The sequence below is a fragment of the Falco naumanni genome, chromosome W (assembly GCF_017639655.2).
Source record: "Falco naumanni isolate bFalNau1 chromosome W, bFalNau1.pat, whole genome shotgun sequence".
Taxonomy (NCBI): domain Eukaryota; kingdom Metazoa; phylum Chordata; class Aves; order Falconiformes; family Falconidae; genus Falco; species Falco naumanni.
This window is the reverse complement of record NC_054079.1, coordinates 19,861,714-19,888,782: the sequence shown is the minus strand read 5'-3', so window position 1 is coordinate 19,888,782 and position 27,069 is coordinate 19,861,714. Positions and strand designations below refer to the sequence as shown.

Here is a 27,069-nt window from a genome sequence, read left to right as displayed (position 1 = left end):
TACATTCATGGACTGAGCCGTGGTCAAGCTGTAGCTTGATAGTGAGAACAGCAGGATTTTCCCAGGACATTTCCCTTGCAAAAAAATGTGACAAATTTTCTCTTCTCCCCTCTTAGATTTGCATGCATTTTCATATAATACTGACAGATCTATCAGAGAATATGATAAATCTCCTTCCATTCAGTTGATAGTGTTATCTTTCAGCTGACATTAGTGATAAAAATAAAGCAGAGACAAGAGGAACAGCCCCATGCACCAGTACATACTGGGGGCCACCCAGCTGGAAAGCAGCTTTGCAGAAAAGGTCCTGGTGGGCACTGTGTTGAACACGGGCCAGCACTGTGCCCTTGCCACAAAGGCGGCTAATGGTATCCAGGGCTGCATTAGGCCTAGAGAAGAGAAGGTACTGGGGGGGGGGGGGGGGGGGGGGAGGACAGGGAGGAGAGAGAATCTTATCAATGTATATAAATACCTGAAAAGAAAGTGCAAAGAATAGGGAAGCAGGCTCTTTTTAGCGGTGCCCAATGACAGGACAAGAGGCAATGGGTACAAACTGAAACACAGGAGGTTCTGTCTGAACATCAGGAAAGACTTTTTTACTGTGAGGGTGACTGAGCTCTGGAACATGTTGCCCAGGGAGCTTGTGGAGTCTCTCTCTGGAGATATTAAAAATCCATCTGGACAGTGTCCTAGGCAACTGACTCTAGGTGGCCCTGCTTGAGCAGGGGTGTTGGACCAGATGACCTCCAGAACTCCCTTCCAACCTCAAACATTCTGTGACTCTGAGAAAAGTACTGATTTATTGATACATTGATGGAATTTCAAATGACATTGATTGCAATACTTTAAAAATTTTTTTTAAACACATCCAATTCCAATACTTTGCAATGGAGCCTGAAACACTGTATTCAGAAACAGATAACTAGCAAGAGATCAGAGAGAGAGTATGTGAAATTATTTATGGGAAGACCTTTTTTGTCCTAGAAATTTTAAATGTCCCTCTTTATTGGACAGATGCTTAGTGTGGTAGAAGATATCTGACTCAATTTATATACTACTACTGTTTACCTGATTCTCACAAAGATTTGCACTACCATGGCAATGTAGCAGAATGCAGAGCAATAGCTCTGCACATCTCCCAGGAGCACGACAGCAAAGCCTCGAGCCCTCATCCTGCAAACATTTATGCATAAGCTGGACTTCATGTACTGTGATTAGCTTCCCTGACACCATGCGGGTTTCATTGCAGCACACAAAACTAAACACAGACTTATGTATTTTCAGGATCAAGACCTATTTAGTATTAGTCAGCTGTGAGTTAATGCTTCTGTACTTACTATGCAGCTTACTAAATGTGAGAGGATTCTGTGTTTGGTACAGTTTGGGGTTTTTTTCACAGAACACCATGTATATTGTTTCAGCATTAATGCTGAAAGTGAAATACTGTGTAGTCACTGATGTTTGTTTATAATGTTTAATGCAGCTGGGAGTGGAAGTACAAGAGCCTCATTTAAAAGCATGTCCTTTTATATAACATTAGAGAGCTCTAGTGGACATGTTGCCAATTTATGATTCCCTAGTGGCTTCTGTTTTTCAAAGGAATTAATGCATCTATATAGCATCTTTCTTGTGCTGATCAAGTATCAGCAGTTTGGTGATTATTTAATGCATTCCATTGCTTTAGAAGGAAGTTGAGAAGACTCATGGATCAATATAGTAACAGTTTAAAAGCAAAAACAACCCACAACTGTGTGTGCAAGCAAAGCAAAAAGAGGAATTAATTCACTGCTTCCCATCAGCAGGCAGATATTTAGCCCCTTCCTGGAAAACAGAGCCTCAGCACATATAGAAGTTGCTTGAGAAGACAAACACTATAACTACAAATGTCCTCCCTTCTTCCTCCTTTCACTGAGCTTTTACTGCTGAGCTTAATGTCATATGGTATGAAATTTCCCTTTGGTCAATTCAGGTCAGCAGTCCTGGCTATATCCCCTTGCAACCTCTTGTCCATCTCCAGCCTACTTGTTGGGGGAGGGGGGAAAGGAAGAGAAAACCTTGATGCTGTGCAAGCACTGTTCAGCAATAGCCAAAACACTGGTATGTTTTAGCTGCAAATGCAAATATTGACTTCTGGTTCTGACCCAGGATGTGTTTTATCCCAAGAATACATTAGGTGCAGAGGACTGGCCAAAGACCACTGAAATTAATGGAAAGACTACCAGTAACTTTGATGGAATACAGATTGGGCTTTGAGCCCACTGCTGAGTTCATTGATTCATCACAAGGGCTGAATTTTGCTTTGACAGATGTAAAGCAGTTCATCCCATGTACCAAAGTACTCCTTAATGAATTTCATATATTTTAACTTCACCCTACTACTCCCAGGAACTTACACCATTTTTCTATTAGCACTGTTAAGGAGCCCCAGCACTTGCACAAAAAAAAAAAATAAAATAAAAATGGATGAACTACATATAGGCATTTGTACTTACAGTTGTCTAGCTTGAGCTGACTTTTAGCAATTCCAAAGTATTGGGGATTTTCAATTATGGGAATCTTTGTCATTCCAATGATGATTGCATCAGGACCTCCCTCAGAAGAAGATGGAGTATTACTGCCATTTGAGATGTGATGGAGGGGACTTGCCGAATCATCGTCATTGCTGATAACTGAAGAAGGACCTAGAGTTAGAAACAAAGATTCTCCTGTAATTCAGAACATTTCTCCCCCCTCAGACAATTTTTTTTTCTTTTTTTGACCAGTTTGTCCTACATCCCATTAGTCAAGAGCTCTCTTTATGTCCCTTGCTGATCTTACCTCAGGAATTTTATACATCTGGCCATTAAAAATAGGAATGTGATCTGAAATTTTGTACTAGAGAACACCTACACTAAATACATCAGTCTAGCATACTGTGTCACTGGGAAAGATCTCCAAATTTGATGAACTCCTATCATTCTCAGAAATAAGCTATGAAATACACACATTAATTATTTTACCTTATGCCCTACTCTGATCACACTGCAATAATTCCTTTTCCCACAAAGCTGGCAAACATTCGCCTTCCATTTGAGGTGGCATTATAAAATGACAACAGACATGAAGGAGATGGGCTCATCCTAATGTGGGAAGCGATATGATTCCTGAAGGACAAAATGGCTGAGAGCCAAAATACAGAAGACAATTTGCACAGTCACAGTAGGTGCAAGGCAGACATTCAGAAGAGCAGTGGAAAACACTCTTCCCACTCCACCATAAGATCTGGGGTCATTTCACAAGGGCTTGTCCAGCACAGGGGAACATTTCTCTGCCTTATGAGGTCATATCAACACCCGAATCTAGTGACCTTCCAGAAGGAGGGGTTTATTTTGATCAGTAATTTAGTGACAATTTTTGGGGTTTTCTCAGTTTTTGCTTTGTATCTTCAATGAAACCACCACAGAGATAAAACCTTATAAATGGGTAAAAATAACCAATATGCTTAGCAGAGTTCCACTTATATGAGCTGCAGGAGCCTTTGATCTAACACTGAGATCAGAGTAGATAACATTTGAACTGAATTTCTCCTGCAAATTAATTGAGTGAGCTTGTTAAAGTGATGATCTTTGCTTTGTAGATGTTGATGCTTTTAACGTGGGAAAGGCCAAGGCATAGTGCTACTATGCTTCCCCAGCAGTTTGGCTGTGTGGAGCAATAGCATTTCTTGCTTCTCTCTGCTTTCCAACTGACCTCTCATCTCATATCCCCATCCCTGTCAGCTCCTGAGAACACAGCCATTGGGGTTAGCCTCAGTGCCATGTTCTCAATATTCACTGCCACATTCAGTTGCCAAACAAGTATTATGGATTTATTATTCCATCGTTGGTGGTGAAAAAAACCCAAAACAAGGTCACCCCAAGCAACATTATACCCGTCTATCCTGCTGAAACACAGTGCTCTTCACAGCTGAAACAATGCATGTCCTTCTATCCCAGTGCCTAATGTGCAACACACTGAACTAAAAACTACGTTGTAGATGTTAAGTTTGTGACTCAGAAAACTGAGATTTTCCAGGCTTGAGTGTTTATAGGGTAAATAATTTCATGTCTTCTGACAGGTATCATTAATGTATTTAACTGATTTGCACCCACCAGTGCTTATTTAAGCTTGTATTATGTCATTCCTTGATACATGAGGTTAGAAAAACATTCTGAAACTGTCCAACAAGTTCAGTTCCCATCCAACAAGCATGTCCCCAGGAAGTCAAATGAACTGGAATGGCAGTTGTTCCAGAGAGCTAGAGAACTCCCCTACACCCAGCAGCCAAATGCCTCTACTCCCCTTTCAACAATTTCTGAATTAAAGAAGGGAGGAGGCTCAGAATAGATGTTTAAACTCAATAAGCACCCTATGAGACTATGTTCACCTGCAAACATTACAAAGCAAGGTAAAGAGATTTTGTTTGAAAATTCTGATGGAGCCACACCACTCTGACCTTTCTCTTGGGTGATCAAGGCTCCAATGTGTTTTCCTTTTCACATGAAAATCAATGTTTGGTCTTTCCATATTTCTTGTAGCTTCATGAGAAGACCAAATTATGTTCTCATTGTATTGCTTTGGGGCAAAAAAAAAAAATATGCTACAGTGACAGATTATTTTCTTTCCTAAAAAGAATGATTTAAGTAATATATAACCTCGAGGGCAATTAAATAATATATACGTTAGTCAGCTTTACAGCACTAAATTTTCAGGGTTGCTAGGTGTCAAAAGGCCAGTCACACTGACATAAATGCCTTTCACCTAAAATGCAGGTTCTTCTTGCTAGCAAACTTTATTTAATATCTTTAACTCTTCGACAGAGCAAGGAACATGTAAGATGGGTAATTTCAACTGAAATGTCTGCATGCAGATTTTATCTAGTCAAATATTTAATCAGGCATCTTTGTTGTTGCTTTCAATCCTAAGAGTCAAAAGTTACATATTTGTTTGTGTTAGTATTATTCTGAAGCAGTAACTATTTTTTCTCACAAAATTATCTATATTTTTTATGTATACACACATTCACATGTCCCATTATGCACAAGACTAGAGCATTCCAGAAGACATAATATCTGCAAGGGAGGTTTCTAACTATGTAAAACTCCCAAGGATCCTCTTCATAAAGACATCTGTTGGGAGCTGATGGGATTCACCTGACCAAGTGGGGCAAGAGGGTCTTTGCCAACAAGCTGGCCAGAATGATAAGGAGAGTTTTAAACTAGATTTAGAGGGGGAGGAGATGGAGTTTTGAGCAACAGAGAAGAGCTGGGGTCTGCTGATGCATTAGGAACTGTCAGGGAATCACATGTGAGATACCTCAAAGAAATTGGGGCTTGTTCCTCTAAAAAGGTGACATGGTCAATAGCCCTGCTGAAGTGCTTCTATACCAATACACACAGCATGGGTAACAAACAGGAGGAGCTAGAAGCCATGGTGCAGCTAGAAAGCTATGACCAAATTGCTATCACTGAAATGTGGAGGGACAAATCACAGTACTGGAGCATTGCAGTCAATGGCTATAAATTGTTCAGCAGGGACAAGCAAGGAAGGAGGGTCGTGGGGGACGGGGTTGCTCTCTATGTAAAGGAATGGATTGACTGAACAGAGCTGTCTTTGAAAAACAGCAAGATCTTATGGGTAAAACTTAGGGGTCACGCCAACAAAGGAACCTCGTGGTTGGTGTTTACTACAGGCCTCCCTATCAAGAAAAAGACCTGTTCAGTTTCAATGAGTTCAGTGATCAAATGCTTACCAGAGGCAGCAACTAATAACTTGATATAACATCCCAAAGAATCTGATCCTGCATCCCTGTGATTAAGTGAGCTCCAGGTGATCTCCAGAAGACTAATGGACTTACAAGTGATCTTACCCCACACATAGGACATGCCTTGCTTCCAGGAATTTAACGCACCAGTGGCAATCGCAGCCATCACTTACAGAAACAGTAATGAGAACAAAGTATTTACTTCTCTTTCTAGATTTTCTAATGCTATTTACCAGCTGGAAACAAGAAAGAGGAAGGTGTAGGTGGCCACACTGTATGGATGACCACCAACTGTGAAAACGGCAAAAGTAAAGCACATCATTTCTCTACACAAAAGGCTCTACTAATACAACTGTGGTAGATGCAACTTAAAAACCTTTGACATAGTAATTAAGTGTGACTTTAAAATTTAAAAGAATCCAGCAATTTTCATCATACATAAATACATTCCAAACGCAGTTGGAAAAAATAGTGCTGCAAACATCAAACTAATTGATTGACACTTTTAATATTGTTCTTGGAAAGGATCTTCTAGTTATAGAACACACCTAATTATAATTGTCAACAACAGAAATCACAAAGTTGATGGCATCTAAATTGTAACTGGCCTTTAATCAGCTCATTAATGAACAGATTTAGCAGGGGAAGGGGACAGAATTTTGAGCAACACAGAAGAGCCAGGGGATGCCGATTTATTAGGAACCAACAGGGAAGCACATGTGAAATGCCTCAAAGGAATTAGAGTGTGTTCCTCTAAATAGGTGACATGGTTGATAGCCCTGCTGAAGTGCCTCTATACCAATGCATGCGGCATAGGTAACAAACAAAAGAAGCTGGAGGGGCAAGGGTTTCCCTCTATGTAAAAAAAAATAATAAAAAAAATGGATTGACCACACAAAGCTGTTTTTGAAAAACAGTGATGAAAAGGTCAAGATCTTATGGGTAAAAAATTAGGGGTCATGCCAACAAAGGAACCTCGTGGTCCCCAATCAAGGGGAGCCTGTTGACAAAGCATTCTTACGTCAACTACAGGAAGCATCGTGCTCAAAGCCCCTGATCTGCCAGGGGACTTCAATCACCCTGACATCTGCTGGAAAAGCAGCACAGCGAGCTGTAAGCAGTCCAAGAGACTCTTGGAGTGCATCGAGGATAATTTCTTAATCCAGGTGATAGACAGCCCAGCCAGAGGAGAACCATTGCCAGACCTGTTGCTAGATTAACTAATTAGAGGGGTCAAGACTGGTGGCAGCCTGGGCTGTAGTAATAATACCCTGGTGGAATTTACAGTCTTGAGGGATATGGGCCAAGTGAAGAGTAAAGTCAAGACCCTGGATTTTAGGAGGGTAAGCTTTCAGCTGTTTAAGGAATTAGTGCATGGAACCCCCTGGGAAGCTGCCCTTGGGGATAAAAGGAGCTGAACAGAGCTGGCAGCTCTTTCAGGACATTTTTCTTAGAGCACAAGAGCTCTCGATTCTCATGTGTAAGAATTGGAGCAAGGAAGGCAGGAGACCAGCATGGCTCAGTAAGGACCTCCTGCTCAAAGTACGGTGCAAGAAGGAAACGCATAAGAAGTGGAACCAGGGATGTGTATCCTGGGAAAAATATAGGGGCGCTGCCCAGATGTGTAGGGATGTGATCAGAAAAGCTAAGGCACAGTTGGAGCTGAATATGGCAAGGGATGAGAAGAATAATAATAAGGGCTTCTAGAGGTATGTTGGAAAAAAAAAAAAAAAAAAAAAAAAAAAAAAAGCAAGATTAAAGAAAATGTACTATCCCCTGATAAAAAAGACAGGAGAACGAGTAAAAACCGACATGGAGAAAACTGAGGTAGTCAGCATTTTTTTTGCCTCATTTTTCAATGGCAATTGCTCTTCCCACATTTCTTGAGTCCCTGAATCTCAAGGCAGATACTGGGAGAATGAGCTCCCTCCCATCGTAAGAATAGATCAGGTTCAAGACTACCTGAGGAACCTGAACATACACAAGTCCATGGGACTGAATGATATCCATCCCAGGGTCCTGAGGGAATTGGCTGATGCCACTCACTAAGCCACTCTCAGTTATATTTGAAAAGTCATAGCAGTCAGGTGAAGTCCCCAATGACTGGAGAAAAGGGAAATATCCCACTCATTTTTAAAAAGGGTAAAAAAGAAGACCCTGGGAACTACCAACCAGTCAGTCTCACCTCTGTTCCTGCTAAAATCATGGAATATATACTCCTGGAATATATCTCAAAACATATGGAACATAGGGAAGTGATCAGAAACAGCTAACAAGGCTTCACCAAGGGCAAGTTGTGCCTGAATAATCCAGTGGCCTTCTATGATGGAGTTATATCAATGACATAGATAGTGGATTGAGTTCACCCTCAGCAAATTTGTAAACGACACCAACCTGAGTGGTGCAGTTGATGCCCTAGAGAGAAGGGATGCCATCTAGAGGGACCTTGTCAGGCTGGAGAGGTTGGCCACATATGAACCTCGTGACGTTCAACAAGGCCAAGTGCAAGGTCCTGAACCTGGGTCAGGGCAATCCTCAATATCAGTATAGACTAGGGGATGAACTGATTAAGAATAGCCCTGTGGAGAAGGACTTGGAGATACTGGTGGATGAAAAACTGCGCATGGGCCAGCAATGTGCACTTGCAGTCCAGAATGCCAATTGTATCCTGGGCTGCATAAAAAGAAATGTGGCCAGCAGGCTGATGGATGTGACTCTCCCCCTCTACTCTGCTCTCGTGAGACCCCATCTGGAGTACAGCTTCCAGTTCTGGAGTCCCCAGTACAGGAAAGACATGGACCTGTTGGAGCGGGTCCAGAGGAGGGCCACAAAAATGGTCGGAGGGCTGGAACACCTCTCCTATGAAGAAAGGCTGAGAGAGTTGGGGTGGTTCAGCCTGGAGAAGACTCCAGAGTCATCTTATTGCAGCCTTTCACTACTTAAAGGGGTCTTATAAGAAAGACAGAGAAAGACTTTTTACCAAGGCCTGTAGTGACAGGACAAGGGGTGATGGTTTTAAACTGAAAGAGGGTAGATTTAGATTGGACATAAGGAAGACATTTTTTATGATGAGGGTGGTGAGACACTGGAACAGGTTGCCCAGAGAAGCTGTGGATGCCCCATCCCTGGAAGTGTTTAAGGTCAGGTTGGACAGGCCTTTGAGTAACCTGGTCTAGTGAAAGATGTCCCTGCCCATGGCAGGGGTGTTGGACTAGATGATCTTTAAAGTTTCTTTCCAACCCAAACTGTTCTATGATTCTAAGTTTCTCACTGAAAGTCATGAGATCTACAGGGCACGAGGACAGATGTGCAGGTCAGTAGGTCTGGACAGACTGGCACATCAGATCACCCAAGAAACCTACTTCACCAGACAGAAAAGCCCTCTAGGAAAATTGGAGTGTCTTATGCATGTTGCTTTTTTTTTTACTATTGATTGTGCAGGACCGAAGATGAGCAGCCCCTTTTCCTATGGCTCTGCTCTACAAGATACTCTCCAGGGATGTCATCAGGGAAGCCTTAGCTTGTCTTACAAATGTTACTGATTTCCTTCTACTTTCAGGCAGAACAGAAAACATTTGTATAACAGATATCACAACCACTATCTGGTACATATCTTCAAAGTGGTAAGCACTGTAACCAATAAATCCTCACAGTTTGTCCTCCATGAGATACATATTTCTATTATTCCTGTTTTGGGGGCAGCAAAAAGAGTTCTGCATGGCTTGCTGATTTGCCCAGCAATGCAGGCAGGATCTTTGTCAAAGTCACAATTAGGAGTTGGGAGGGACTGCTAGCCCTTGCCACCAAACAATAGAGCCTCTTGACTTATATCTCTCTTCTAGCTACAGGATAAATGGTGGCTATAAAGCAGACCACTGTGTCGTGGACACATTTGCGCTGTCTGCTGCTCAGATTATGTGTCCTGTCATAAAGAATGATGAATTTATGGCCTCTCAGTATTGCTAGTCAAAAGAAACATATCTGAGACAAAAATCTAGCAGGGATGTGGTATATTAATCAATAAAAATATGTAAGCCAGAGAAGTAAGGATACAGGAAAGCAGAAAATTTTAAAGAAAGAATGAAAGAAATAATGATTTATAGTTTCTAATTTACATTATATCCCCATATAACACTACAAGCTTGGGCAAGAGTGGCTGGAAAGCTGCCTGCTGGAAAAGGACCTGGGAGTGTTGGTTGACAGTCAGCTGAATATGAGCTGGCAGTGCGCCCAAGGTGGCCAACAAGGCCAGTAGCATCCTGGCTTGTATCCAAAATAGCGTGGCACACAGGACTAGGGAAGTCATAGTCCCTTGGTACTCAGCACTGGTGAGGCTGCACCTTGAATACTGTGTTCACTTTTGGGCCTCTCACTACAAGAAAGACATTGAGGTGCTGGAGTGTGTCCAAAGAAGAGCAATGAAGCTGGTGAAGGGTCTAGAGCACAAGTCTTATGAGGAGTGGCTCAGAGAACTGGGGTTGTTTAGCCTGGAGAAGAGGAAGCTCAGAAGATACCTTATTGCTCTCTCCCACTACCTGAAAGGAGGTTGTAGCAAGGTGGGTGTCGGTCTCTTCTCCCAAGTGATAGGACAAGAGGAAACAGCCTCAAGTTGTGCCAGGGGAGGTTTAGATTGGATATTAGGAAAAAAATTCTTCACTGAAAGAGTGGTCAACCATTGGAACAGGCTGCCCAGGGAGTTGGTGGAGTCACCATCCCTGAAGGTATTTAAAAGACGTGTAAATGTGGCACTTAGGGACATGGTTTAGTGGTGGAATTGGCAGTGTTAGGTTAATGGTTGGCCTAGATGATCTTAAAGGTCTTTTCCAACCTAAATGATTATATGATTCTATGATCACTAAGACCATTCATTATAGCCACCTGCACATTTGGATATATAGGAAACATGGGTAAAATGATAATCCTTCAAAAATATTACAGTAAAAAAATCACAGCCATAATAATAATGATCAGTTGGAATGCATTTGTTGGCTTCAAGCAAAAAAGAATAATTCAGCCAATTTTAAATCCTTGTCGCCTTTCATTTCCTTTTAAAGCTATTTAATTCAACAATCTCTTCACTTTTCTTTAATAACCCAAGTTAACAGTCCCATTTCTAAGGTTGGGAATGAGTTGCTCTGTTGTCTGGAAGATAAATACAACATGTACAGAAGCAGCACAAGTTTCCCTATGCTTCTTAGACAGTCTTTATCTGAGAGAATAGCAAAGCTACTTGGAGTAGTCAACTGGAACAATTTTGCAAATTCTGTTTAGATTGATATGGTTAGACATAGTTAGAAGATATGTAGCTATGACAGACCATGGAGAAATTCTCCCTGATATTGTGGGAAAATCGCTTGGAGTGGGGAAATTACAGAAAATTGGGACCTAATAGAAGTTTTAGTATTATAGCAACCTTTTCAGGGAAAAATACAGTTGCCACTTTCAGGATGGTTGGCATGCATGGAATCTACTTCACCATGGTTCCCTAGGCAACACAACATGCTACCCTAGAGGAGCAGTGGAGGGTGGAGTGGAGTGGAGACACTACGGCCAGGCTCTGCTGTACTCCCTTGCAGGATTGGGAACTTGATGGTACCATACAGCCAATAAGCTGCATAGTGGCTGTCAAATGGAAAATATATGAGATGTCCATTGCTGGGCTAACAACTGTGGTGAAATTATTCTCCTTAAATGAACCTTGCTCATTATAATCTCGTTATAATACTAACACACACCTCCATCCCAAAGTTACCCGCCTCCAAGGCACGACCACCCCTCACCAAGCATGCACTTTCTATTTCTTATCAACTATGTCTTTAAATGAAAGTGAGAGAAGTTTACACCAATCAATAATGAAAGAATGTGTGACTAGAGTCACTCAGGCTCCACCTGAGAGTAAAGAAAAGTATAAAAAGTAAATGAATGACGGGGGAAGTTAGGGAAGACTCCATTGTAACTTCTGGCATCAGTCAATGGGCTGAACCTGTCTTCTCCTCCATAGGGACACCTATTGGGTAAGAACTTTGTCTTATGCACGCTAACTCATGCTAGCTGTTATTAGTGATTAATGTTTTGATTGTATATAATTTGGTTGTATATTGTTTCAAGCTTGTTTTTGCAGTCAGTCCCTATCACTGGCAATCATGAATCTTAACTTGTCACAATTTTATAATAAAGAGTGTTATTCCGTAAACTGTTAGTGTGAGTCCTTTGTGGGCGCTAGCAGTTGCCGGCAGCGGGTAACACATTCAAATAAAGTGGGAAGACCCGCTGAGGGGTTCCCCTGATGCTGTTGGCATGTTTCCCTGAACAAGTCAGTCAAATTGCCCTCCAATCCAGCGGGAGTGTTCAGTGAAGGGTCCCTGTAAGGGGATGCTGACAGACTGGCTGGGCACAAGGGCCTCGGCTTTCCTGGGGCACTGATAGACAGATCAAAAACCCGGGGTTGGGAAAATATCTCTCTCTCTCCCCTCCCCCCCCCCCCCCCCCCCATTTTCACATGATAGATATTTAACTTACATTTTTTTAAAAAGAACACAACAAGAAAAAACAACCCCCTTCCTTCCGTAATGAAACTATTTCCTTCCTTTAAACACTCCCTGATTTATTTCTTAGAGTTCAGAGGCACTGTCTACAGGACTGTCCTATCCAAGAAAATCAACTGAAAACATGACATGGAAAGCTATAAGAATGCTCAGAGACCTGAGGAAAAACTGGAAGAAATGAGATTTAATTTATCCTAAAGAAGAGATGAGATGTCTGAGGAGGTGCACGACAACAGCCTTCAAGACTGTTGCATAAGGAAAGAAACAATATTTATTTCATGTCTACACTGGACAGGAATTAAATGTTAGGAAGACTTCCTCAGGCATTGGAATTGTTCATAAATTGTAGAGAAATTTCCACTTCTGGAGAAGCCAAGTTAGGTAAATATCTGTCAGGAAAGATACATAGTTGATACAGGCTTAGGACAGGGAATAATCTCCCATGTCCCCTTCCAGCCATAATCTTTCATGATGCCAAAAAGGTAGACCTTGAGAATTCTTACAACAGATACTTTGGTCTCCTCAAATGCTGATTTATCTATTCAGAATTGAAAGAGGCTTGTACCTGAACAAACGTATAATAAATATAATTAAACTACATACATTTCACTGCATTAGCAGTGGTTCAGTCAGGAGAGAAGCACATCAGTAATGCATGAATCCACAGTTTATAGTGAATTATTGCTATTAGAATACAACTTATTTAATTGCATTCTTCATATACAATTAATTTCAGGGTTTCATTTCCTTATCTTAATTGCTTCTTGGGCCTCTGGTTTACAGAAGATAAGGAGGAGTGGGAGCCCCTTATTGTTTTGTGAGTGGGTACGGTTGTGTGACTGTGTGTAAGGGTGTGACTGAGATGGAACTCGGTTCCGAAGCGAGTGCGGAGGTCTTTTAACCGCGGTTCCAATATCCCGCAAGGGGCTTGGCCGGTGAAGGATCGAAGCGATCGTTCTAAGTGTTCGTGGGTGGGATAACACTCGCAAGACACCTTTAGATACAGGCACAGCCAGGAGTTTGGAGTTTTTTGTATAAAAGGTTCCAGTAATGGGTCAGAGGCAAAGCAGATCCTTAGACTTGGAAGGTTCAAGGAGGGGCCTCTGGTTTAAAAGGGGAGGAAAATTACCAGACATTCCACTGGATAGTCCCTTACAGCTAATTTTAAGATATTGGAATAGCTTCAGAAGCACTAAACATAAGGACAAGGCGAAAATGATTCAGTTTTGTATGGTTAAATGGCCAAAAGAACCCTTAAGACCCCACGTATTTTGGCCGATGTTCGGGTCCATGGAGGACTGGGTCTGTCAGGCTTTGAACATTTATGTTAATAGCAGAACACCCGTGGATCCGGAAGAGAGCAAGTATGCTGCGGCCTGGTTGGGACTAACGGAAGCACCTGCCACTCGGATATTTAATTTAACTACTAAAAGGGAGGGTGAGGAAGATAAGGAGGAGTGGGAGCCCCTTGATAATGTACCCCCTCCATATAACCAACCCTCCCCAACTGCACCAATCCCTAGCCCATCCCCACCTGCCCGAAGGACAAGGACAGGGAAAGGGAACAGGAAGGAGCTGAGGAGCAGAGGGGTTTATACCCGTTGCGGGAGGTACCCTTGGGAGGTAACCAGGGAGGAACAGGCTTTGTGATGGTGCCCCTCAATACGTCAGATGTGAGGAATTTTTAAAAAAGGAAAATGGGTAATTTATTAAATGACCCTCTAGGGGTCGCAGAGAGATTAGACCAATTCCTGGGACCCAACACGTACGTGGGAGGAAATGCAGTTGATTTTGGGGTTCCTCTTCACCACGGAAGAAAGGGGAATGATTAGGCAAGCAGGAATGAGAATATGGGAGAGGCAAAATCAAGCTGGACCGCCCGGAGATACAAAATGGCCGAATGTGGACCCTAACTGGGACCATCAAACGGTGGCAGGACGACAGAACATGAGGGATCTTAGAACTATAATAATTCAAGATGTCAAGGAAGCGGTACCGAGGGGACAGAATATTAAAGCCTTCAATGAACACCAAAAGAAAGAGGAGTCCCCAACGGAATGGCTGGAAAGGTTAAGGACAAGACTCCAAATGTATTCTGGCCTGGATCCAGATTCACCCGGGGGGGGGGGGGGGGGGGGGGGGGCGCTATTGAAAACTCAGTTTGTGGCAAAATCATGGTAGGATATACTGAAAAAGATAGAGAAACTGGATGACTGGCAAGACAGGGGATTGGAGGAATTGTTGCGAGAGGCTCAAAAGAAGAAAGACAGAAAGCTAAAGCAAAAATTTTTGTGGCTGCTATCAGAGAAAGCCAGAAAGGAGGGGGAAAAGGAAAAGATAAGGGAGGTAGCTTAGACAACAGAATGAAAAAGAAGGACGGGAACTTACCAGCTTGTTATTATTGTGGGATGAGAGGACACTTGCAGAGAAACTGTTGGAAGCGACAGAAAAATGAGAAAATGTTTAAGGAAGATTAGGGGTGTCAGGGGCTATACCTTCTGGGGACCCAAACATCTACAGAGCCCTTGATAAAGTTATTAATAGGTCCCCACAAGGAAGAAGTTTTGTTTCTGGTAGATATGGGGGCCGAAAGATCGACTATCCAGAATATACCAGATGGACTCAAAAGGAGGAATAAGCAAATGTCCATGGTAGGGGCAAAAGGGGAATCCTTCCCTGTGTCAATACTGGAAAATGTTGAGGTAGAATCTGAGACCTATGTGGGTCTTAATGATCTTTTACTTGTTCCAGAAGCAGAATATAACCTATTGGGGAGGGATTTGATTATCAAAATGGGCTTAAAGCTTAAAGGGGAAAACAGAAAAGTCTGGTTATATACATTAACAAAAGAAGATGAGGGAGATATAGATCCCCGGGTATGGTATAAGGAAGGGGAATTGGGAAAGGAGTCTCCTAATCTGTTTGGACAAACTTTGGAAAAATATTACAATCTTTTGAGACAGAGGGGGAAGTGATGTTACTACAATATGTGGATGACCTACTAGTGGCAGGAAAAACCGAGGATGATGTGTGGAAAACCACTGTTAAACTATTCATTTTTGGGGGAGAAAAGGGACTGAAGGTGTCAAGAAAATATAATACCGTGTTTTGGGTTGGTAGGGAGTATTGACTCTGACCAGAGGACACATTTCACATCTAAAGTGTTACGGGACTTAACTACAGCCCTGGGCATTAAATGGGAATATCATACTCCCTGGCATCCACAAAGTTCAGGACGAGTTGAGAGAATGAACCAAACGATTAAACAACAATTGGCCAAATTAATGATTGAAACCCAACTGTCTTGGATAAGATGTTTGCCATTGGCATTATTGAACATTCGGACTATGCCCCATGGTGAAACAGGTATCTCACTATATGAGATGTTATATGGGATGCCGTATTCCCAAGGAATGTCATTGGACTATTCTTTGATAGAGAATTATGAGAGCCAGAAATATGTAATTATGATAAGGAAGCAATTACAACAACTGAGGGGAAAGGGACTTAGCACAAAACGCCCCGTTGGGGTTTGCTATTCATGAAATACAACCAGAAGACAAGGTCTTCATAAAAACCTGGAAGGAAGAATCATTAACTCCTCGATGGGAGGGACCGTACCTTGTTTTACTTACTACTGAAACAGCTGTGAGAACAGCAGAAAGAGGTTGGACCCATGCCTCCAGGGTAAAGGGGCCAATAAATACCGAAGCTTGGAAGGTTGAATCCACTCCTGGGGAACTGAAACTGAGGCTGAAGAGGGATTGACTAATGCTCCAGCAAAGTGGCTCTGCATGAATTAAAGGGCACCAGATAAAGAGAACAAGCCTAAAGGGAGGAAAGGGAGAAGGCAAGACCGGGGCAGGACCCTCCACTGCGGTGTGTATAGTCTACCGAGGGAGGCAACCCCTATGGGTATTGACTACCGAGCGAGAGGGCCTCGACCGGACTTCTCCCGCACTAAGGTTACACTGTTCTGAGAAAATAATATAAGAACCCTTTTAAACCATATAATTAGTTTTCCAGGAGCCGGATCACCCTGAAAGGCTGAACGGTAACACAAGCCCAGATCGATCCTGAAGGCGGCCCAACCCCTTGATCGGAGGCGTTTTCCATACCCTCAAGATTGGACGGCGCAAGGGATAAGACATGCTATACTTCCTGGTATTGTTTTTACAGGGACAACTGAGACATGGGTATGAATGGAAAAATAACTTTTTCACTCTGGGGGAGGAGGTGGTCAAGGCCTTTAACCTTAGTATTAGGTTGCAAGCTGTCCTTGAGGTTATAACCAACCAAACAGCGACGGCTTTGGATCTCTTGGCTGATCAGTCCACCCAGATGAGGGACGCCATCTTTCAACATAGAATGGTTTTAGATTATTTACTAGCAGAAGAAGGGGGAGTGTGTGGAAAACTGAACGACTCCAATTGTTGTTTACAAATTGATGATAACAGAAAAGTGGTTAAACAGAAAACGAAGGAAATTAGAAAATTAGACCACGTCCCAGAACAAACTTGGAAGGGTACGGATTGGGATTTTTTTTCATGGCTGTCTGGTGGACTATGGGTTAAAAGAATATTATTCTTATTCCTATGTGTTGTAATAATACTGTTATTTATACCTTGTATGATACCTTGCTTTACATTATTGATATGCCAAATAATAAATAGTACCCAATATGTGAAGAAAGATAATGTACCCATAATGATGCTTAGGAAATGGACCCCCCAAGAACTGAATGATGAAATCCAGTTGGTACTAGCAAAAGTTGAAGAAGAGACATGAATTGAAAATATTAAAAAGAAGATGAGGGATTGTAAGAAATGGTCCAGCGATTCATGTCAATAGAGAGGTTAAAAGGTAAATATTGGGACCTGGATCTAGGGGACAGGAGAACAAAGGAGTTTCAAAATGACTGTTAACTATTGCACGGGATGCTACACAAGTCTCTGACATCCAGCCAAGAGATTACCAAATAAGGAAGAAAAGGCAACTGAAGGAGGATTGGAGGACAAAGCCTGGGAGGAAGACTGCTAGCCTTCAGCCCAAGAAACTAATTGTAATAACCCTGCCTTTCTTAGAAGTAGTGATGAATATGTATTAGCTTAGGAACATAAAAACCAGCCGCTTGATGTAACACATGTGCGTGTTAGAGGAGCCCTGACTCCCCACGCACCCAGCGCTGTTTACTTGCCTTTTATTAAATCATATAAAACTAAAAATTTACTCGGAATTTATAACATTCTGAACAGTTTTAATTAGTGGAGGTGTTAGCTACATAGCACAATAACACAAAGCCTTGTACCATTTTTCATTTTCTGTGAGTGGAAGATTTCTATAGTCCACAAAGGCTGCATGAATTATAAAGTCTTACATTGAAATATACCTCTCAATTTGGTCTCAACAAACATTCCAGTATAATGGCTTCTAATTCATTTTTCATTTACAACCACACTAGCTAACTTTAAACATGACATTCTGCACAGAAGCAAAATTGAATGACTATACACAATTAACTCACATACCATGCCCAAATTATAAACAATGTCTGCAGAAATGTGGTATCGCTGTTTACTCAACTCTTATTTAGATGATCCTGCAGCCCAACTAAAGATTTCTTGGACTTGCATTGAGACCCATCATGGCTTTTCTTCATCTCCAAGCATTCCCCAGCCTTGAAAACAGGCTTTGAAAACAAAATCCACCTACAGCTAAAAAGGAGGACATGGGAAGCCGGTAAACTAACAGTTCACCAACTACTTGCCAAGCACTGCACTATCTTCCTGGGTAAACAGGCTTTGGGTCTTGATGACCTAAATTTTGTATATGCTTGGGAGGCAGTATTCAGCTTTTGAAAGAGGGCTGATGGAGGGGCAGGAAGCTTCAGCACAGAAGAGAGGCTGTACAAAACTGTCCCTCAGTGAGCACAAAGCAAGAGGCAACTTACTTTCCTTCCAGAGCACTAGTGCCTGATATTTTTTCCCAGCTGACATTAAATTACTCAGCAATAGTGAAACTGATTCCCTTTGTGTCTCTATCACAGTGATCATTTCAGCAGCTTTCTCTATAGCCCCTGTCCCTAGAGCATTCAGCATCTATACATCTCTCTTTGGCCTCAGAATGGAGATCCTAGCCCCTGCCCAGAAACCTTTACTGGCCTGCAAAAGATGGTCTTCTGGGAAAAGTCTTGGTGCTCAGCAATCATGTGTCAATAAAAATTCTTGTGATAGCTAGGAGAAACATCTGCCATTGTTCTACAACATGGAATGGCCTTAGTGACAGACTCATTGTAGGATTTTGTGGTTGTCTACATCTATAAGAAATCATAAAGGGAAGAAAAGCAATTACTTTTCTTTAACATGGTTATAACTTTTTAGGATTATACTGAACTAGATCTTTTGGGACAACATTGTTTAAAAACAACTCAGCTTTGAAGAAGGAAGGGAGCTGGATGGACTGTTTGGAAGAATATCCCTGCCAATACAGCTTCAGATCAAAGATACACAATTGCCTCAGAACAACACACTTCTGTTCCAAGCCTATTCCTAAAGCAGTGAAGCCTCAAATACTCAAAATCCTCTTCAAATGCAGGCCTAAATATTACTACAGCAGAGCAAAGGGCAACTGTGAATAGAAAGGCGTCACTTCAAATTTCAGCATGTCCCAGCAGTGTCACTCAAGCTATAGGATTAGCTCCACAAGTTGGCTGACTTTCCTCTAGATATTGGTCCTCTACTGCTGTTTGCAGCCACCTCCTTCTCCCTGCCATATGATGACTCATCTCCTGGAGATTCCATCCTGCCACCTGTCTTGTGCCAGCTTTCCTTGCAGTTGTCTCCATGGCAAGCACGAAAATGTCCTACACAGAACGCTGCTTGCACCATACCAGGCAGGTCAGACATCCTGGAGATAGCCACACTACAAACCAAGCTCTGGAAGTTTTGCTACAGCAGATTTGAAAATGGATGCATTTATTATGAAACCAGTCACAAAACTACAATGGGGTTTTGCTAAAACATCTGAAGTATCATTGTTTCTATTTTGCAGGGCTCTAAATAAAGCAATGTTTCAGGTTTTTTTCAAGATGATGTATAAAATATTTCCATAAATAATTTCTACATTGCCAGAGAACTTTAACAAGTATTCTCATCTGACTTTTTTTCTGATGTGCCCCTTCTGCTCATTTACTACCTTCTTCCTTTCTGAAGACTTTTACCTCTCTCCTTAATAACTTCTCTCTTGACCACTTCTGGCTTGTCTACTCTTTCTTTTTCTAACATCTCCCTGGATTTGCAACACTTAGTACATTCAGGTCACAGTTCTGGGAATGGACTCATGTGATGCTGCAATTTATATGTTCACATAAAATAGCATTAGTACTTGTTATACTCAAGTATTTTAGGGTGACACTCATTTGTTCTTAAAGTGTCACTTCGTCTTTTACAAAACATTAAGTCCAGTCATGGCTGCTTCTTAGCAACAATTTTATCAGAACAAATTTACATGGAAATCAAATACTCTCAACAAGGAACTGCTAAAGGAAGCTGATAATACAGCCTTATATCTGGCCATTAGAGGCAAATACTATAAGGGAGAGTATAATGGTTTTGTAATTCTATATGAATCTAATGAACATGTGCAGAGCATTAACACTGATGTAAAAGTCTATATGAACTTTTCTAATTAGTGTGTCTGAGTTGATCTGCAAAAACAATCTTGTCTTCAGATTGCAAAACAAAACAAACCGTACACAGCCACCATCCTCTCTTGCACTGGACTAGATTCAAAATTGGAGTCTGCAACAGTCATATAAAAACGGGTCACAAAGGACCAGACTGTGAAAGGCAGGCGTGCACTTCTCACATGCACAAAAAAATGCATGCCCTTACTTCATGCACACCCATATGAAATATCCAAGTATCGGACTTCAGTGCAGGAACATTGTCACTTAGTACTCCCTACTCTGGGATACGCACATTTATACTATAATTTCAATAAATTGAAAGGTTTTAATTTTCACAGTCTTTAGAAAAGACCCATTTTCTCTAAAGATTTTTCTACAGTTTACTCATCAGATGAGGTTTTTCAGGTTTTTGTTTTTGTTTTTTTTTTAAGCCAGAATAGTGTGCTGAGCTCCAACTAGCTAGATGATAAAAAATGCAAATAAAATCAAATTTGAGGATGGGGTGAAGCATGAAACCTATGAACAGAAAACATGAAACAGCAATACCAAAAGCCTAATTCTCTTCATCTTAATGTCAACTGAGAATAATTTGTTAAAGTCACAATGGTGCAAAATCCCTATGAATGACAGTGGAATCAGGATCCCATTTTTGTATTAAGAATGATGACATCCTTTTTGACAAATGAAGTCTTGAGCTGCTGTGGCACTTAGTTCTGTCACTGAAAGGCAGTATCTCTAATATATAGTTAAAGCTAATTTATCTAACTAGTTTGCAAAATGAAGCAAAAAAAGAGTCCTGAGCTACAAACAGTTTGTAAAATGTTAACTCATCCATTCAAATTTTTATGAGGAAGAAAGAATAACATAGAAAACTCATTACAGATGTAATTTTTAAAAATAAACTTAATTTCAAGAATAAGATTACAATAGATTTCTGACATTTTTAATCACCAGAAATGCTATCTGGCACCGATTTAATTTCAAATGACCAAACGATTATTGCTAAAATTAAATAATAGTCATGCACATGAATATTTCTTATAATGATTAATTAATATATATATATTTAGGTACCATCATCACTTGCAAAATAATGATGAATACAGTACTAAATTGGTTAAAGGATCTGACTCATACCTTTCTCAGACTGTATTGGTTTTGAGTTCCTCATGGTTTTACATCTCATGCAGATATAGTCACTACTGGACAGATTGATCTGTTAGCATTTTACAGTAACATGGCATAAACATAAATGCAATGCAAGGAGAAAGACATGGGAGAATCAGACCTATGTGAGCTGTGCACATGCAATTGCAATGTGTAGGCAAATAAAGACAGAAAGATTCAGATTGCTAAATAAAAACAGTTACATATTATTCAGGGACAATGTAATGTTGTACACAAACAGCCCTCACCAGACTCCTGAAGCAGAGAAAATTAATAAGAAAAGGATGTGACTTCAGGCAGGACCACACATGCATACAATTTCTCATGTCAGTAATTCCAGTGCTAACAAAAATCCTAGATAAATAAAGACCTCTGATTTATTTTATGGAGGAATACAGCACTGTGCTGAATCTGAGGTCAGAGTCAGGGGTCTGGTGTAACTGAATAAGTGAGGCAAGCATCTGCACAGACTTTGCATCCTTCAACATGCAGATGGAATTCCTTGTGAATGCAGTGAGTTAAAGTTACATTTATATTCTGTATTAAATAACTAAATCTTACAGTAGCCTGATTTATGGCATCTGAAGCAAGGCCTGTGTGTCTCCAAATGGAGAAAAAAAACTCTGAAGTTTTTTTGAATTTCCCCTCCTCTCCTAGAGGCAATCAAACCCTTGTAATTACCGATGAGAGGATAACTCAGTCTTTATGCCAACAATCCTCGGCCTCTCTGCTCAGTCTGCCAAAAGCTGCCATTTCCTGGCACAAGTATCTGTTCTCTGGCAATCACTAATCAAACTGATATCATGTGGGCTATCTACAAATTATTAGTGGTTACAACTGCCCTCAGCTTGGGCAAAGTTCAGAACCTAGGAACAAAAAATGTTAGAGCTCCATAGTTAGGAACATGAGCTCTTAGATCCAATGCCATCACCTCCAAATAAAAAGTAACAACTTCACCTGGATCTCAGGGTATTTTACTTTAACAGCAAGAGGTTTATACATATATCTAGATTCCAATGAAGTATGATGTAGCAACAGGGAATGGAAACTTGGCAACCTCTTTAGGAAGGAAAAGCAATTATGATAAATTTTACTCTTCCTTTTGAAGAAGCTTATGGAACTTCACCCTTTTTTTAAACATGGAGATTAAGAGTGATAAAGTGTGACTCTTTACCTGGAAAGAGATTATTTCAACTCCCAAGGGAAAAAAATGCTGATGTATAGGAAAGGAAGACCATCGAAACCATCACAAGAAGGCCATGACTAAGTGGTAGTTCTTATCATTCCAGCCAACGAAAGAAGCTACAGTTAAAATGTATATGTGATGAGGGGAGTCTTTCATTTAAAATTGAGCCATAATTTCGTAATAAAATTGAGCTCAGTAACACTACTGAGTTGCTGTCCCTGGGATTTACAGGGGATTGCCCTCTTTGAAATGAAAACAGTTCGGATCAATATTGCCTGTGACTCTACTGCAAGCCAGGACATGTGCTTATCCACTACACTGAGTCCTTGCAGTTGCAAAAATATATACAGAATCACTGAAGGATGCTATCAGCTGTTGCTAAAATTAGAAGGAAATTGCATGTCCATATCAAAGAAATATATACCCTAATGTGGACTCTTTCAATCTATCTTTTTTGATGAATGGCTAAATTTCTGAAACAATGATTTCTAATGTATAAATATGAATATCTTCCAGTTAACCCTGAGGTTTCATTAAAAGACAGAAACCTCTTCTACAAGTCTGACCATACAACTTAGATGCTTGTGTAAAAAAATAGCTATATCTACTTTCAATTACTGAATCTATTTCTATTTTCATAGCAGATTGTATTTATACACACACAAGAGAACTAGAATAAATGGAAACCAGCTTCAAAGTTTCATCATACACATTTCCATTGAAGTGGAACAATGAAATGGACAGTGTAATGTGTGGAATACATAGTACCAATGTTCTCTGTGCTCCCTATAATGCTGTATTTCTAGTTCTCAGCTCTTCCAACGATCCATGAATGCTTGCTTCAGAGATCAGATGACTAAATCTGGCACAATGTGGGCCTACATTATACTCTGGAATACCTTACACCATCACATAACCATGGCAAAGCCATTCAAAAAGATATTTAGAGACCATGCACATTTGTACCCTATGGGGAAGAGAGCCTACAGCACATCAGATAAGAGGATATTGAACAGAAAAAAAAAACAGAAGAGAAGGAAAGACAGATCAACTGAAAAATTGAAAGAAGCCAGAGGACTGTGAAGAACAAGAATAAAGGAAAGGAAAAAGCTTCAGGTAAGCTTTTAGGGTATTTTTTTGAAACGAAACTGAACAAAATATTTAGCTGCTCAATCCATGAATAATTTTCAAATTATTGTGAATATTAAATATACAACAGGAAAAGGAGGGCTGGATTAGAAAGGTTTCAGAAAGAAGACTTTTTATTTGTCTAATAATGGCTTCCAACTTTACAAACCATTTGAAAGTTAATCCACCTGTCAAACTGCTCAACAGCTTGTCTCAGTTCTTCTCTGAATATATTAAACTTCAACTTAAAGTAAATTCTAGCATAAATAAGCCCCTTCTTGTAGAACATTAGATATATGCATTTATTTTAGTTTCATGTCTGGCAAACTAAAAAACACCACCTCTGCCTTTAAACATTTCATAGACTACTGCTCAGTGAAGCAGTATAAAAACTTTTTAATATAAAATCCTGAATGCTCAGCAACTTTTACCATGTAAATGATTCCTGCATGATTCTTAGTTTGAGTCTCAGTTTAGAGAGGTCAGGAATTCTTTAACTGAGCCCTTTGTAAACCAACATCATTTGGGCAGATCAGAATCTCTACAGTTATAAGCAATGCCATTTACAATCAAGCTGAAAAACAGGAGCTAGCGGGTACTATAATCTCCATGTTAGTTTAGCTCCCTTAGCTTTAAGAGGCTTTTTCCACATACTGAAAAGAAAAAATTTTAGGAACACATAGTCTTCTTCCATCAATCATTAAACATATGCATTGAGACATAATTGGCAACAAAACATGTGCTGTAATCCATAAGTTTCTGTGAATATTTGCATTAAGTAATAGTGCACTGAACGGCTAATATAAAAAGAACTAATAAAAAATGTAAGAATATTATGTATTTTTTAATATATATATGTGTGTTGCAAATTGAAGTTTTACTGAATCTTCCTACGTTTTGTGTTTGTGAAACAGCTATAGGAGCATCTTTATTTTAAGGAGTTAACCTCCATGTTAGAATTAGGTTAGCACTTATTAACCAATGATGTATAAGTTGCTGTGCTGCTTGTTATCCGAGACTGTGTTACTTGAAGTCCTTATTCTATAGATCATAATAACCTTACTCTCTAGACCATAACCAGAGCACCCAGGTTCTATTGTGTATAGGATGAGTTATTAGACAGCTTGGCAAGGCCGATATCCAGCCGTCCAACTTGGCAACAAAACTTACTTTTAAGGTGTCCTGAAGTGAACTACCTTCATTATAATACTAAAAATCATGCCCACAGGTCAAGAAGACCTTTTCCCAGGTGAAGACCCTTCCCCTGCGCAAGCATAGTAACAGAAGAGGATGACACAGCAGATATTACAATTATATGCAAATTACTAACCAATCATTGTAACTGGGAGTGTACGACCTTGTAATTTTGTGTATAAATGTAACGATGAAATCTACACAGGTGTGCTTGATTTGTGGAGATGCCACTGAGCACCCAGCGCTGCAATAAAGGAGTGCCTGCTTCTTAAAACTACATTGGTGTTAAGAGGTTTGATTCCCGATTTTGGTGACATATGCATTTCAGTGGTGCATATATCTGTTGTGTTTTATTAAATTTACCTCCATGATTACATAAAATCTAAAATACCATGTTGGTACATGCTAAACTATTGAAAGTTCAACCTTACTTACTCCTATGCCATAAAGATGAACTGCGAAGTGCTGCAAAATAAATTTTAAAAATTGTGTCAAAATCCCAAATCAGTAGCTGTTCACATTTATGCATATAAATATTATGAATCAGAAAGAACTACCTAATAAAATTAAATGTTTCAAAAGTCATCTGTCAAATCCCAACTCTGCAAGTTTGTCTTTTCCCTGCCAAAACAAAAATGAATACATAACTGAATTATGTCAACTTTATTTCAGCATAATATAAGACTGGAATCTGGACTACTGTGTCAAGCGCTGCTCAAGGTCCAATTTATGCTCCATGTACCTTCACTGACTTTACTTCACATATTGCTGATCTAAATGATTCATTATTGATTTAGAATCAGCCCAGTGGCATCAGAAGTTATTTAAACAGGGGGAGAGATTTATTGATAAGCAAAAAGTCTGAAAAAAAAATTAAAAGAAAGTTAAAGGAGAACTGGTGAGCAGAAGAGAAAGTTGTTATCTCTGTAAAAAAAAGACCATGTCCATATAGACTTAGGGAGGAAAAAAAGGCAGACATTCCCAGTATTTTTCTGAGGAACAGCAGAACACTCATTGACATCTAATTTCAATGAGTGACTATAATGGATATCCTTAATTGCTGACTTTGGTCCTCAAATCACCATGCTATGTGCAGGGTGACCAAAGACACCATGATTCCTAGGTCATCACTAGACTTACAGCTCTGCTCTCTTCTTTAATATGGGGAGGAGAACACATCTTTGGGACAGATTTTGGAGAAGGGAAGAAAGCACTGTAGCACCTGCAGATCTCCTTCCCTAATCAATTGCAGGAAATATCTCACTGTACCGGCCCAGAAGAATGCAAATATGGACATATTTTTTACTAATAAAGAGATCCCCAAAACTTGAGCACAGCAGGAAGAAAGAGTTTGGATGTGAGAGACTGCAGAGAACATAAGGAAAAGGTCAAAGGAGTACTAGTCTTAAAAGGTGAAGCAAGAATAAGTTTATGGAGAAAGAACAAGAATCAGGACAGAAGGAAAAAAAGATACAATATACAGTACTGCAGAAAGAGAAGGACAGTGTACACTGAAAAAAATTGCTGCAAAAAATAATAAATAGACAAGAATGTTTCAATGGAAGAGTGAAAATGATGGAATTAAAAAAGCTAAAACAATGAAAAGCAATCTCAAAAGAAACAAGGCAATACCATCTCTTCTTTTTTACTGAACATAATTGTAAGGAATTATAATCAAACCAAATATCAGAAATGTAATAAAAATTAATAGAAATATATAGATTTATCTCAGTCTTTTGCTGTTAGTTTTTGTAACTAACTTTCTGTTAAAAAATATCCCACCAACAACCATCATCTTTCTTATAACAATTTCACAAATCAAAAAGATAAAATGATAAAGACTGGATAGGTAAATAGCATGAAAATGAATTTCTAACATTATGTCTAAATGTAGTCCCTGTTATTGCAAAATGCTTGTACCTTTGTTTAACTTCACTTAGTACTCTCCTCTGAACAGTTAAGTATGCATGTAAGTATATAGTCTGCAGGACCAACAGTATAATATGCTATTCTTGCTCTTGGATCAGACTCAGCATTTTAGCCTACTAAAGATTTGTACCCTTACCCAAAAGTATGGACTGTATTGAGTAAGTACTGCCTAATTGGACGTGTAAGTGATGACAGTGGTTCAAAACCCAAAAGCACTAACACACAGTATTGCCCTCTTTATGCATACAATTCATACTCTCCATAATCTTTCTGGTAAAGTCAATGGAGCCACTGTGGTGGGTTGACCTTGGCTAGATGCCAGGTGCCCACCAAGCAGCTCTATCACTCACCTCCTTGGCAGAACAGGGAGGGAGAAAACAAGACTGAAAAAAACTTGTGGGTCAAGATAAAGGCAGTTTAATAAAGCAAAAGCAAAGGCTGCATGCAGAAG

General features: G+C 40.2%; 1 protein-coding gene across 4 annotated transcripts in view; it reads right to left on the bottom strand.

Annotated features, from left to right (window-relative positions):
• Positions 1 to 27,069, bottom strand: part of LOC121080599 (BDNF/NT-3 growth factors receptor-like) — a 205,785-nt gene that overhangs the window by 66,763 nt on the left and 111,953 nt on the right. For all 4 annotated transcript variants that reach the window (XM_040578733.1, XM_040578732.1, XM_040578734.1 and 1 more), the window contains one exon: positions 2,493 to 2,681. In XM_040578733.1, coding sequence (XP_040434667.1) covers positions 2,493 to 2,681 — 189 coding nt within the window. The remainder of the gene's footprint in view (positions 1 to 2,492; positions 2,682 to 27,069) is intronic.